Source organism: Fistularia commersonii, chromosome 21 (genome assembly GCF_037954325.1).
Source record: "Fistularia commersonii isolate RoL2024-O1a breed Wild chromosome 21, RoL_Fcom_v1.0, whole genome shotgun sequence".
NCBI classification, from domain to species: domain Eukaryota; kingdom Metazoa; phylum Chordata; class Actinopteri; order Syngnathiformes; family Fistulariidae; genus Fistularia; species Fistularia commersonii.
In genome coordinates, this window is record NC_141304.1 from 13036216 (window position 1) to 13051263 (window position 15048).

The window sequence follows — 15048 nt, forward strand, 5'->3', positions numbered from 1 at the left end:
GGTTAAGCAAAAAGTCACTTTTAATAATATTTTAAGACTTTGCACCGAGGTATTAACGTTAGAACATAATGTTGCAATCTTGCAATTTGATGGGCTCAGTTTCATTTTATGCTATCGGGGTCCCTGAAAGTCCGATACTGATCATTAATGGCACAGATGCTGCAGGAGGACAAACTCCAGTTTACAAATGAATAAGAACTCAATTATCCAAATAATAATTCAAATACTGACTGGTTTCTGGTTCTGACTGAAAACATCACCTGATCTATATCGGTACCCACGCTTACCATGAGTTAGTATTAGTATTTTTCATTTCAATTTATATCATTTTTTATTTGATTCTATTGTTTTGGGGGTGAAATTATTTGACTTTACTTTGGTTTATTTTGATTAGTCAGGCAAGGAAACATCTGAATGGAACCTGCTAATTTTTTATATATATATATATACATGCATGCATGTGTGTGTATGTGTGTGCATGTGTTTATATTCCGGGCATGATGCGTTAGCGCCAAGCTCTTGCATCGCTAACGCCGTTAACATTTTTTAAACACACATGTGTTTATGTGTGTGTGTGTATAAATGTATATATGTATATATGTGTGTATATATATATACATGTGTATATATGTATATATACTATATATATATATTTATATATATATGTGTGTGTGTGTATATATATGTATATATATATGTATATGTATATAGACTGTATATATTAGCGGTCATAGCAATTACATTTATAAAAAGTGCATATGTGTATATATGTTTATACATAATTGTTGTCCCTGTTTTTTGACGGCCACTGTAAAACGAAAATGAAGAAATTCAGTTAACAGCTCCACATGTTGTAGTGCGTGTGTGTTTGTATGATTGCATATTGATATTTATTTACTGAATCTTATTCTAAATCGAAATGGAAGACATTGAATTAAGTGCTGCTCATGTTTTACAAAAGTGTGTGTTTGTGTGTTTTAAAGCCACCGATGCACAGCTGTCATGAGTTGTAGCTTTTTGACTTGTTTTGGGAGACTAAAAGCCATAATTACCGGTCCTTAAGAGCAGAATGGCTGCAAATTACAGCTGCGCTCTGAGCAAACGAAAATAGCCGGATTCAATTATTTACAATTGAAGAATGCCAACGGTGGGTTATCACACATACACACACTTGCAGCTCGCAGTGGTCGGCACGCACACATACACACAGGGGCGGTGAATCGGAGAACCCGTGACAGGGCCGGCCGAAGCCTCGCGGTCTGTCTCCCTTCCCTCGGCTTCAGCATGTGTGTTCAATTAGCGTGAGAATGCAGAAAACACAGCTTTCCCCGACTTACCTGGTCTCCGCTCCCCTCCGACGCTACGTAAACGAGGGCTCCGCATTTTCAAGGTGGATCCAAGCACTAAAATGTTACGCGGCAGGAAGCAAAACGTCAGGGCGTTTAGATATGTAGCCCCTCCGACTTAACCCGCTAATCTCAGAAAGCGATCTCGTCATGCAGATATGACCTTTGACCTCAACTGCGGCCACTCATCACTTCGTACGCTACCCTCACCGTAATCCCCGTTTCAGTAGTCTTCCCCGCGAGGATTATCGCCGCCCTCGGTTGGACCCGACGACGGGTCTCGGCGGGAGTTCTTGCTCGGCCCGTGTCGTCTCTTGGCCGTGGCGAGAGAAAAAAAAAACGACAACGGTTCGTTTCTTCGCTCTGGCTGACATGTGGCGTCCCTGAAAGGCTGCCACGTTTGAGTTAATCCACGGGCGCAGCGGCCAAAGAGGCTCCTCGTCGCGATGGGAGATGGCATGATGGGTACGTCCGCGTTAAGCTGCCAGCGGGCGCCGTCTGGCTCGCCATATCCGCGGGTTCCAGGCCTCCTGACAGTGAGTCATTAACAAACTCGGGCTCCAGGAGGGATCCCATCTGCGAGCCACCTGTATGAAAACACAACGGCTTGTCGCATTCAATGCAAGACGCATTTCTTTGATTGTATCTCTGCTTATCTTAAAAACTGAATCGCCATTATCTAACCCGAGGTCTGTCGACGTGCAACCCGCACGTCCCGACCTCGGCGCCATCCAATTATAAGCAAATATTTCTAAAGTATTTAGCTCATCGGCTAATCGCTCATGTCGTTCATCTACTGTGGAAACCCCAGTATTTAATTGTCTTCAGCTTTAAAATCAAAAACTTATTTTTATTGTTTAGGAGTCCCAATGATAATAAACTAAAGCACACAAACTCAAGGCCCCTGGGCCAAATGTAGCCGCCACCTCATTTTTCGTGGCCCACCAGTAAGATCTGATTGCCTCAAATAAATAAGTCAAGCGCGTGCATTGACCATAAACTACATTTCCCACAATTCGTGCCGATCACGTTACCCGCGACGGCATCCCGCCATTAGATCGCAGCGTGTCCACATCCATGCCATTTTCAACGAGTGGAATTAAGAAATATAAATGGGAAATCTATATGCAGGAAGAGAAAAGTCGATGCAGATGAACGATGGGAATGCAAATATAACATTTTGGATTTGAAAGAGTCATAAATTCAGAGTTATTTAACATTGAGGAGCAGTTAGTTTTATTTTACTTTACATTTTGTTACATTTATACTGTCACCTTTACATGTGGCCCTTTTGAGCAACCTTTATGCTGATTAGGCCCTCGGGGAAAATGAGTTTGACACAGCTGAACTAAAGCGTTCTCTCATTTATTATATATACAGTTCATCCTGCACTCGTCGGGGTGAGAGGCCAAGGTTGGCGTCGGGGCGATCACCAGTCCATCACGCCGCCAAAGGGCCCCTCGGCAACCTTCTTGTCCGAAGGTTGCCCGCTCTACCGCCTGGTCCGCGTGCGGCCTCAAATGCAAAATATCGAGCTTCCCTCCTGTGTTTCATTCACGGGTTCTGTTGTTTTTTTCTGCCATTCGAACAGCGGTTATGCAGGTGCAGGTTTGCATACAAAGTAGTAAATAAGTGTGTTCGGAACTGCAATTACTGTTCATTTGCATGGAATCGAGCTGAGCGCCGCCGCGATTTGCTCAATCTCCCGGCATCTGCCCGTCACTCTCCCTCCCCCAAAGCAACGGACCAGACCATCTTGACAAACAATAGACAATGCGAACGGGTGAAATTACGCCTCTGACTGGCGCCGTTTGATATAAAAGTCGTACTCAGACACGCGGAGGAGCGTGTGTGGGCCTGCTGGCCGGAGGAATCAAGCAGGCGAATTTACAACTCGAGACTTATGAAACAGTGACTCATGTAATCTGTAGTCCATCCAAACACGTTCGCTCCTCTCTGATTTGCAGGGTTGCCTGTGAGCTCAGTGTTGCCAGGCGGAGAGACAGAAGAATAACAACTTTCTTCCAGAGGAATATTTTAGTCTGCAGCCGAGGATTTCGAATGCCGCTTCCGAGGCGGGGTGATCGGCGACGCGTTCAAATACACAATCGCTTGGGGATTCTTTCCTAATTCATACCGATAAAACGGGCAAAACTATTAATCTCGGTACTAAAGCGGTTCGTAGAAGTCAGAATGGATTTATCCGTAGGGTCAGGCGTCTCTCAGGGCCCTGAATTTTTCCCATTTCCATCCCCGGCAGAAAATGTCAAGTATCAGCGGTTGAGACCCGATGTTGCAAAGATGCCAAAACCCACAGCTTCTGTTAGTCCTGCATGATAGAGAAAAAAAAAAAAGCGCCCATGATAGGTGTGTTTAATCGATGATAAAAAGGGGGGAGGGGTTGGAGGGTGTCAATCTGCATGGATTGACGGCTGTGTTTCTGGAAAACAGAATAAATCTGAAGAAATGAGGATTCAACGGCGAGATGTGAAGAAGGAAATGTGCAAAACCGGTCAACTCACGCATTCGTCGTCAATCTGCTGTCGGTTTTTTCCGCTCTCCGAAATCACGGACACACGGGTTCGAAAACAGCTTCTGTCCGCCGGGCCGTCGGACCGATCGATCCCACGAGGACCAAGGAACAGTAGGAATCTCAGCACGGCCACTTTACTTTTCAAAGCCTGTTCCTAAAATGTGATATGTGTATTTTTTTTTCATCATAGGAGTTCATTTTATTTCTGAGCCGATCACTCGCTCATTCATCTGTGCAGTCCGAATAGGAACCTCTCCGTGGAGTCTGGTACGGGCCGAAGGAACGAGCACGGTGAGTTTGTGTGACGCTGCGTCTCTGCAGATGAATATCGCCATCTGTTGATGTGCCTCCACCATTACAGTCGTATTTTAATATCCGACCCGCCGGAGTGACTTGTAGCCAACGCAGTTACTAAGCAATAAGGCTTAGGATCGGAGTGCATTTATGCTTTGAATAAGAATCAAATGAATCATCCCTGCTATTATGTTTTATTATTTTTACACCTACCAAAGCACCTCCGGTTGCATGCCGGGAACCCACGAGTGCAAAAATAGAGTCTCACACCAATTAATGCCTCGCTTAATCCTCCTCCGGCAGGACTTCGTTACGAGCCGACCGGCCCCGGCGAGGACGCCGTCAATCACATCCCCTCGCATCCTCCGAGAGCTGAACTATGGACCGAGCGTGTTTGGCAGCTAATGAAGACCCCGGTGTACGGCAGCTGCTGGCGAGCGATAAGGCAACACAGGATTTTAATCACTAAACTATTATTATTGCTTATGAGTATCTGAAAGATTGAGTTCTGAAAGGCCGGGACTTCCTAAATAGGGCTTTGTGATGGTGCGGGAAGAGACTCCAGGGGAACATGCAGGGGGAAAAAAAATAAAAGAACAGAAATCTGCTTCGGTGTTAAATGTCCAGAGGGCAATTATAAGTTGCCGTGTATCGTGTTTGAGCAGAGAAAGTATAAATACGTTACAAATGTGCTGATGTAAGGTGGAAGAGGCTCGGGGTGTTTGGCGTGAAGCGCTAACCTCCGCGTCTTGAAAGGATATCCTTTTAAATCCAATTCATCGGTCTGTAATCGAAACAAATTTAGAAAAGGTGCAGATTTTATTTTGACAAAGTTGAAGACGAGAGCGCGTCTGGGTTTCTTTGGACGCGTTTCAAGGAATAATCAATATTGTAAAAAAAAAAAAAAAAAAGACAGAAAAACATAATATGCCTTTTAAAAAGCGTCGGTTTCATCCAAATAAGACACACAATTCTGTCAAAATACGAAAAACCCATAAAGCTAAGGGCGAACCCGGGAGTGCATGATTTCCGTCCTATTTTTCAGCCCGATCTTGACAGCATTCCTTGCAAACCCCACACCCTCTTTCCCTTTGACATCAGTGCACAGATGAACTTCCCCGAGGGTGCGAGACATGTTTGCGAAACGGCCAGATGATGGATGGCATACGTAACGGGTGAAAATGCTCTCGGAAAAAAAAAAAAAAAAAAAAAAAAAAGGTCAAATTATATGGCTTGTAAAGAAATAGCACTTTCCCGAATGATATTCACACACAATTCACGCCGAAATGGTGTCGGGGGCAGAAGGAAGCGAACACACACACAGACGCGACACACGCGTGGGATCGGCCTCAGAAGGGCCACAGGCTTCCGAACTTCACACACCGATCGCGGCGTGTCCTCGGTCCCGAGGCCGCTTCGGTTCTTAGAGTCTCATAACTTGGTGGAAGGTCCGACCTCCTCCGGGACGGCTCGGCCGCGGACGGTAATGGCCTTGAACTCCTCGGAGATCTCCAGCAAGGTCTTGCCCTTTGTCTCGGGAAGCAGGAGGAACGTGTACAGGCATCCCAGCAGGCACACGCAGGCCGAGAAGACAAAGCAGTAGGAGTCGAAGGCGTCCTGAAGGTGAGGAAGGTTTGAATGTTTGAATGCCTGCGGTTGTCAAGTCTGATTTTATTTATGCTTATTTATACACTGCTCAAAAAAATAAAGGGAACACTTAAAAAACACATCCTAGATCTAAATGAATGAAATATTCTTATGAAATACTTTGCTCTTTACACAGTTGAATGTGCTGACAACAAAATCACACAAAAATGATCAATGGAAATCAATTGTATCAACCCATGGAGGTCTGGATTAGGAATCACACTCAAAATTAAAGTGTAAAAACAAACTCCAGGCTGATCCAACTTTGATGTAATGTCCTTAAAACAAGTCAAAATGAATCTGTGTTTCTTCCTGAGTGGACACTATGATTTCACAGAAGCGTGATTGACTTGGAGTTACATTGTGTTGTTCAAGTGTTCCCTTTATTTTTTTGAGCAGTATATTTATTTATATATCTGTTTTTCACCAAATCACGCCGTGGATTTCTGATGACGCTTTCCATGGAGAGCAAGTTTGGACCACGCTCTTTAAAACAGGGGTGTCAAACTCATTTTGGTCTCGGGGCAACAAACTAATTTGATGTCAAGGGGGCCGGACCAGTAAAATCATTACCTAGAAGTAACACTAAGTTCAAATTTTTCCTTTGTTTTATTGCAAAGGAGGTAAACAGGTAACTTATAAAAATCTTTACATGTAATGAACTGTTCCTCTAAAAAAATACATGACGAATTAATATTAGAAAATACTATTGAAAAAGAATTGATGAAATCAAATCCTGAAAATATTGTTGAGTTAAAAGAGAAAATCTTGTCACTGTGGGAAATTTGCCACTAGAATTTATCAGAAAATTGATTAGTATCATGGATAAGAGGAGGTATAATGTTTACAAGGCTATTCTGGTTATTAAATCAATCTTTTTAAATGTGCCCATTTTTTTTAAATTTTTTTTTGCTATCGTTTTTGTGTTTTTATAGAAATAAGAAAAGAAAAATAATCAAAAAATCAAAAAATAATTTAATCAAAAAATAATTTTGTCATCAAATTTTGAAGCAAAAAATACATTGCAAAGTAACTTTTTTTTTTTTTTTTTTTTTTTTGTCTTTAAGCATGAGGGAGGCTGTACTCACAAGAAGGAACGGGAAGATGAGTCCCACCAGGGCAAACACCAGCCAGCGCAGGAGCCCCATCAGGACCAAAGACGCCACGCGATTGGACTGGATGAAGAGTTCATTGTTGAGAGTCCCTGCCGCCGCCCCTGGATTTAAAAAAAGGCAAGTTTTATGTTATTTTTTCAGCAATAAAACAGCTTGCATTCCGCCAAATGTCACACATGCCTGCATTTTTCTAATCTTTCTGATTTATCATTGTATTTCTTTTTCTGCACAGAGTCAAAATACCTGGTCCTCCTCCGAAGAAGATGATGAAGATGATAACCAAACCAGCAGTGATGTATGAAAACCAAATGCCGAAGTCCTGTAAGGCAATATCGGATACAGCAAATGAGAGATGCTACAAGTTTATTGGGATTTTTTGATCACGTTCACTATCACGAGGTAAGCACGATATTTATTTCACCTTCAAGTTTAGCATCACCGTGACCAATACCAAGCAGGTGGCCATGACACCGTAGCCCACCCAAAACAGCAGCTTCCTCCCGACGTGCTCGATGACCAGACCCTGAGGGCCAGAGAGGGAGACATGAGCCGACAGAATAAGGTTTTTTTTTTTTTTGTTTGTTTGTTTGTTTGCTTTGTATGCGGTTAAAGAGCTCAAGTGAATATTTCGGTATTTGCTCACACAGGAGAAGGTGGTGATCATTTCAGTCACTCCAATTCCAAGAGTGACGTATCGAATCTGATCCTTTGGCATTCCCGCCTTCAGAAAGATGTCAAACGCAAACGCACCGATCTGGGGAGGGAAGGCAATGATGATATTTGATCGAATGAGAGGTTTTTGTCCGTACATTGCATTGGGAGCGACCTCCTGCCCGTCCTCACCACTGTAACGCCCGATAATTGGTTGCAGCAGTAGATGATGGACATGGTGATCAGCTGCCATCGCACCGTTCGGTCTCTCAGGAGCTGCAGCGGGCTTTTCGGCGGCGACTCCTTAATGACCGCCTGCTCGGCCAACATCTCATCCATCTCCTGCCGGTAGTCTCCCTCGCCCCACAGATTCTGGAGAGCTAAACCACAAAAGATCATGCACGCTGGCCGCAAACCGAACATACCGTCCACCATGTCGGGTATTAGTCGCGCAGAGCGAAACTCCTCGGCGCTACGTAAAATCAGAAATCAGAAAAGAGGCCCCTTGTACCTTTCTTGCAAGCTTTGTCATCGCCTTTCTCGATGAACAAGTATCTCGGAGCCTCGGGGAAGAAAGGTAACACCAGCGCTTGGGCCACAGAGAAACAAACGGGAAGACACAGGAGGATGTTCCACAGTTCCTTGCCTCCAAGGAGCTCACTGACAACCAGCGGGAGAAAAAAGATGCAGCACACTGTAGCTTCAGTCTTTTTTTTGTTTTTGTTCATTTCACCATGAAGGTTAAGATCAGACAGACTTTATTGTTCCCCGTAGGGGAAGTTCTTTTTTCAAAGCAGCGTTACAGTTATAGTACAATAAATATGAATTTAAGATTCAAAGCGTTTCTATCAGGGGTGGGCAAACTACGGCCCGCGGGCCAAATCCGGCCCGTTGGTCCTTTTTTAATCCGGCCCCCAAATGATTGCTACTGAATTCATACTTGACATGAATGATTGAATGATTGTATCAATGAATGGGGGAGATTATTTCAGTTTTTGGAGCTGCTTGAGAACACTTGGGAAACACTTGAGAATTTTCCTGAGCTGTATGACACAGTGATCTGGGATTTACCCTTCACAGTGGACATACTGACGCATGAACGAGATGGACGTGAAGCTGCAAGGGAAAAACCGGTGCGTGCATGAAATGCGAGCAAATGTCAGAGCCTTCAAAACCAAGCTGGTTTTATTTTCAAAGCGAATGTCAGACGATATTCGGACAAATGTCCAGAGGATTCTGATATGTACTGTTAACAAATGCATTTTTTTATGTGTATCATATCTTGTGCTGACCCGGCCCATCTGCCAAATTTTAAAAGTGAATTCAGCCCCGGAGGCAAAAAGTTTAGCCACCCCTGGTTTATATAAATATATATACATAAATATAAATACAGAGACAATTAGAAGACAATTAAAAGATAGCAAAAGATATGCACAAATAAACAGACAGCGGAGTGAACCACAACAACAAAATCAAGGATAGGAATAGACAACAGAATGGAAAAAAAAAAAAATACAGCAAGGGTGTGAAGAGACAACCAAAACGACAACGACAAGGACACGAACATAAACAGAACGACAATAGCGATGACAAAAAATAAACAAAAATAAGCAGGATGCAAAGGATATCGAGAACGCGGTTAGGTTGATGTTTAATAGAAAACGAAATGTAAACACACAGCAGTGCAGTATTCGCTTTGAGCATGTCGGTGGTGAAGTAGGGTGAAGGTCAGAGGGAGCTGCACGGGACCTTTTTAGGTCTGGAAAAAGAAGTACGTCGGAGAGCCGACAGACCGCCGGGAGGTGTGACGAGGGTGTGACAGAGGAGTCAGAGGTGGAGGTCGATGGAATGGGTGGAGAAAAGAGTATCGGCAGGAAAGAAAGGACAGGCGTGGAAGACGAGGGTGAGAAGCGGTTATGTTGTCCGGTGAGGAAAAGACAGGAGGAGGATGTTCTCGAGATCAAGTCAGACTGAGATGCTTTGGACGGAAGATCTGGCCAGAAAGGTTGGACAGGAGGTCAAGAGCACGCGTGTCAAACATACGGGTCGGATCAAGCTGGCGAACGGGTTTAACGTTAAAATAAGTAACACCATCACTAACATTGGGTATATTTTACCCAATAGAATATCCTGGATAAAATACAGTTTTCATCTATTTATAACTGAGCCGATGGGAAGAGGGAAACAAACATATAATTAATAACATCAGTGACCATCCTGAAGCTACTCAAGGATCCATAAAACTCAATGGCAACACAATGAAAATCACATGGCAAGAATTGTGTGAGTGAAAATCGCCCAGTGTTAGTGTTCTAGAGTTAAGATTATTTTACAAAGTGTAAAAATGAGCTGCAATTTTTCAGTGAAAATGTTTTCGATTATTATGCAACGGTTTTACCCGTCCGGCACACGTGAAAAGAAACTTTCCTCCATGTGTCCCTGGACTTAAAATGAATTTGACACCCTTTGTGTTTTGGCCGCAGCGACGCCTGACGGGAGCAGCCTAAAGATGCGGGTTTATTCCTAAGTTGGTTCGTTCATATCAGCGGTTTATAAAGAGAATATTTTAATCAGAAAAATGTTTCAATGCCTTAGTGAAATTGACCATCATCATTGATTCACTCATTCGCTCCTAATCTTTGCAGGCGTCGAATGTGTCTTGATTCGAAAAGACCTTAAAAGAGCATTTTTTTGAACGGAAAATCCATTCAAAGTTCACTAGACGCCTCCGGATGATCACATTTCCAAAGTCACGGGTGGTGGAAACTTGATGACTCACCTCAAACTGCCGTTTATTCAGAAAAATAGAAACCAGGCCTCGAATCTACACAAATACTCGCACAAAGGACGAAAAGTTCACACCTGAGGCCGAAAAACTGAGCCGACAATTTGCCGAGGGATCCAAAGATGACGCTGGTCATTGTGATCATGCCTCTTATCTTCCGCGGTGAAATTTCGCCGAGGTACATCAACTGGACGCTCACTCCCAAACCTGCGAGAGAAAGAAAAACCCATTATGTTTAATAAGTCGAAGTAAAAGGAGCTGATGTATCTGTTTGGGCAGGATGTGTGGTTTTACCCGAGGAGTAGCCGTATAAGATTCTCGCCGCCATGATCATTTCAAAAGATTTGGCCCATTTGCTGAGCAGCATGAACCCCGCCGCGACAATGGCAACAACGCTGTTGGCGATCATGGCCTTTTTTCTGACGAGAAGAAAAGTCGAGTCAAGTCCGATTCCGTTTTATTCGCAAATGACACTTTCTACGCAGAGCGGGTCCGGACCGCACTCTTTAAGATGAACACAGCAAGTCCAACATGTGTTTGCACTTGGCGACAGCGGTGAGGAAACGCTGCCTTTTACCGAGCAGAAACCCCGGACGGATCCCGGCTTCAAGCGGGCGGCCTTCTGCCTCGAGCGGCGGCGCTAGAGAGAAAGACTGTGATAGAGGGGGTGTGAGGGGTATTGGGAGGGACAGGCTCAAGTGATCAATCATGCTAAAACCAGTCGTGCTAACAGCTTCTTCTTCTTCTTTCCGCTTTTCCCGTCAGGGGTCGCCACAGCGAGTCAACTTCCTCCATCTAACCTTATTCTCTGTATCTTCCTCTCTCACGCCAACTACCTTCATATCTTCTCTCACTACGTCCATAAATCTTCTCTTTGGTCCTCCTCCAGACCTCTTGCCTGGCAGCTCCAATTCCAGCATCCGTCTACCAATATATTCACCAGCCCTCCTCTGTCCATGACCCAACCATCTCAGTCTGGCTTCTCTGACCTTCTCTCCAAAACATCGAACATGTGCCGTCCCTCTGATGGACTCGTTCCTGATCCTCTCCATCCTGGTCACTCCCAAAGAGAACCTCAGCATCTTCATCTCTGCAACCTCTAGTTCTGCCTGCTGTCTTTTGGTCATTGTAACAGTTTCTAGTCCATACATCATCGCTGGTCTCACCACTGTCTTGTACACCTTTCCTTTTATTCTGGCCGATAGTCTTCTATCACATAGTACCCCTGACATTTTCTCCATCCATTCCAACCTGCTTGGACCCGTCTCTTCACCTCTTTTCCGCACTTTCCGTTGCTCTGGACTGTTGACCCTAAGTACCTGAAATCCTCCAGCTTCTTGATCTCGACTCCCTGTAGCCTCACCGTTCCACCCGAGTTCCTCTCATTCGCACACATATATTCTGTCTTGCTGCGACTAACTTTCATTCTTCTCCTTTCCAGAGCATACCTCCACCTCTCTAGATATTCCTCTACCTGTTGTCTGCTCTCGCTACAGATCACAATGTCGTCCGCAAACATCATGGTCCATGGGGATTCCTGTCTAACCTTAGTCGTGCTAACAGATACTTCGTGCTTATAGCTGACATGATGCTATAATAGCTTGATAGGTGGACGCCCAGGAAGATCGTTGCATCAGATCAAGTCACGTCCACTTGGAACCTGCCGAATGAGAGATCCCAGGGAAACGGTAGACAAAAGATATTAATTCACCGTCATGCTTTGATGAAGGGATGCGAGGACGAGTGGCAGGAGGGAGAAACGTGCATGATGGGACGTCCCTGGACGGAGTAAACCTCTGAGCGGCTTGACCAGGGCCTGGCCGTGAATGGTTTTAAGCTTATTTTTAAACAAAGAAAGGGTCTCTATCAGTATCGCGCTTCATTTCGCGCCCCTCGCTCACCTTCCAAGCCTGCCGGAGACAAACTGGACACTGATGGCCCCCAAAAGCCCCCCAAGGGGGTACACGGACACAATGAGGGACCAGATGACCGTGACCGTCTCCTCAGATGGAGGCTCTTTATACCTTTCATACCAGCTGCTGTTGATGAAACACTGGATGAACTGCGGCAAAAGATGGACAGATGATTGATTTTAAGGTCGGGCGCTGGGTTGCCGGGTAATTTAGAAAAACTGAATGAGTTTGCTGAATGTGAACCTTCAACGTTTCTCACCGGGGAAGGAGAACTCAGACCGGTGATTTGGTATCCGGATTGAAAGGATCCTCCGATCCCCAGGATAATGATAAGGAATATAGCATTGCCTCGGGTCTGAAGAACAAATGATAAAGACATAGTGAGAGGAGAAAGAAGACACAATATGTAAAAAAAAAAAAAAAAAAAAAATCCCCTTCTCAGGTCAGTATTTCTACTATTCTATAATAAAAGTCCGTGTTGGAAATATTTTTTCTACAATTAAATTTTTTTTTAGAAAATGTGAAATATCGGCGCCCATGTATCTTTGTCACGGTTAAATCAGAAACTACAAATGGCACAGAAACTTACAAATTAATGTTATATAAACCCACTGAGCACAATGAATCCTTTGCAAATAGTGTGAATAACAGGTTTTTATACAGATTATTATTATCTCCTCCATTCTGTATTTCTTTTTCTTTCTTTTTGAACACATTTATTTAAAAGGTCACCAAACATTTCATTCATTGATAATTTTATCATGCGTATCAAGCGTCGTCCAAGCGTCCAAGCTATATCACACCTGTACATTTGCAATGTTTTTATACGATCGCGAACTGTCATGTTCTCCATTGTTAAAACGTTTATTTCAAATCATTTCATCCCGCTTCTTGAACGAGGACAGTGTGACGACCCCGCCCCCCCAACCCGGCTTAATGAATTATGAATAACAAATATTAGGTGGAAACCTTGACCAGAACTCATGGCGGTGGGTGGATGGAGGATTGGGGTCGTGGAATGACTCAGACAAAACTTGTACCTTGGATTAAACACTGAGCTCAGACAAAATAACTAGAAACAAAAAATACACGGTACGTGAGCGGAAAAAATATTCAGTATCATGTATTTCTCCGTAGTGTAATATTCATTGTATGCGATAAAAAAAAAAATCTATCATGAGAATCCAAATATGAATTCAAAGGCAATATTCTCACAGTTTTAATTCATAACAGTTTTATCTGCTTTCCATTAAAACAAGTTGATGAAAGCCTACCAGTTGTTGACGCAGGGTCTCCATTCTGTCCAGAGCACCTTACGCTATCATGTACCGACTGGATGGACCCTGTTAGGCATCATAGGTTGGTTATCATTAACCCTCCAGACTGTCTAACTAGAAATTAAGTAACTAGCACTTCCCCCATGATATGTGTGTGCATTGTGTTTCGTCTTTTAAGGGATGATAATTGATGTAAAATATTTTAATACCAGGCAGTGAAACACAAAATAATCATTTTCAATAAGGCGTTCATTTGCTGATGCCCGTTCAAAGTCTTGGATTTTCATTCCGACCTCAGATGATGTCTAATCCGAAACTACTGAGACAGAACTACGCACAAAATGCCCAGTTTTACATTTGTTGAAAACAGTGTTTGTGCTATTGAACAAGCAGTCAGATTTAAAAATATCACAACATGAAATTGATCGTTGACATATACTTGTGTGTATAAGCATCTGTTTTATTAAGAAATTAAGATAAAAAGGTTTTGAGTGGATTTTCAAGAGTCATCATGAAAACGTTGTTAAAAGGGGCAGCTTTGCTCAAAATCCTCTTGAGTTAATTATTCATCTGGATTGTTTTGGAGTGAGCGATAAAATTTGGAAATTATCTGCCATCGAAATATTTTGTTTTTCTTGGATGCAGTGGAGCTAAAGGGCACTCCCCTCGTGGGGTTCAAAGTTTGGTTTCTATTTCCTGCACTGACAGTATAATACATCATGCTGATGTTACTGACGGTTTTGCACAACGTAACTCATACCGAAACCTCTGCTGCTATTTTTCCTTTTTTTTGAAAATGTGCCCATCTGCTGTGCACTTTACGGTTTACTTTAGTGTTAGGAAAAATACAAATGATTCAACAGACCATCAGTAAACAAATTTCCGTTACATATGTCATAAAGGAAGGTATTCGAAGGAGAAATACAAACAATTTAGCAGTAAATGATTATCCCATTACAAAGGTCTCATCTTTGTGCTGTGCATTTTTATTCTGTAAATGTGAGACAGGAAGAAAAATGTCTTCTCAATTCCTCTGTATGTCTAATACATATGGAGAAATTGACTATAAAGCTGACTTTGACTTTTATAAACATAATCATAACACCACCTCTCTTTTCATCATGCCAGATATGCCCAGATATGGCTTGAAAATCAATGTATTAAAATGTCTATGGCGACCAATGAAGGAAACAGCAACGCGTAAAAGGCCATTTCTCTACATTTTCTATCAGTGCCTTCATTGTATGCATTGGGATCACTGCATGTTACATCATTTCATTTCTGCAGTGCATCACATTATATGCATCTATCATTACTATCACTGCATGTTACATCATTGCATTTCTGCATCGCATCACATTCTATGCATTTATCATTACTATCACTGCATGCTACATCATTGCATTTCTGCATCGTATCACATTCTATGCATTTATCATTGCTACCATAGCATGTTACATTATTGACTTTGTTTCATTTTTATGAGG

At 43.1% G+C, this 15048-nt stretch overlaps 1 protein-coding gene across 1 annotated transcript; it reads right to left on the reverse strand.

Moving 5' to 3' along the window:
* Positions 1-5604: 5604 nt before the first annotated feature.
* On the reverse strand, positions 5605-13588 carry slc2a9l1 (solute carrier family 2 member 9, like 1). The gene is made up of 12 exons (XM_086168950.1): positions 13559-13588; positions 12544-12639; positions 12273-12433; positions 10666-10790; positions 10449-10578; positions 8098-8246; positions 7779-7966; positions 7579-7689; positions 7357-7458; positions 7179-7254; positions 6909-7036; positions 5605-5790 (listed from the first exon to the last, which is right to left on the reverse strand). Exons 1-12 carry the CDS (start codon positions 13580-13582, stop codon positions 5605-5607), a joined length of 1476 nt encoding a protein of 491 aa, XP_086025076.1. The 5' UTR covers positions 13583-13588.
* Positions 13589-15048: the final 1460 nt, after the last annotated feature.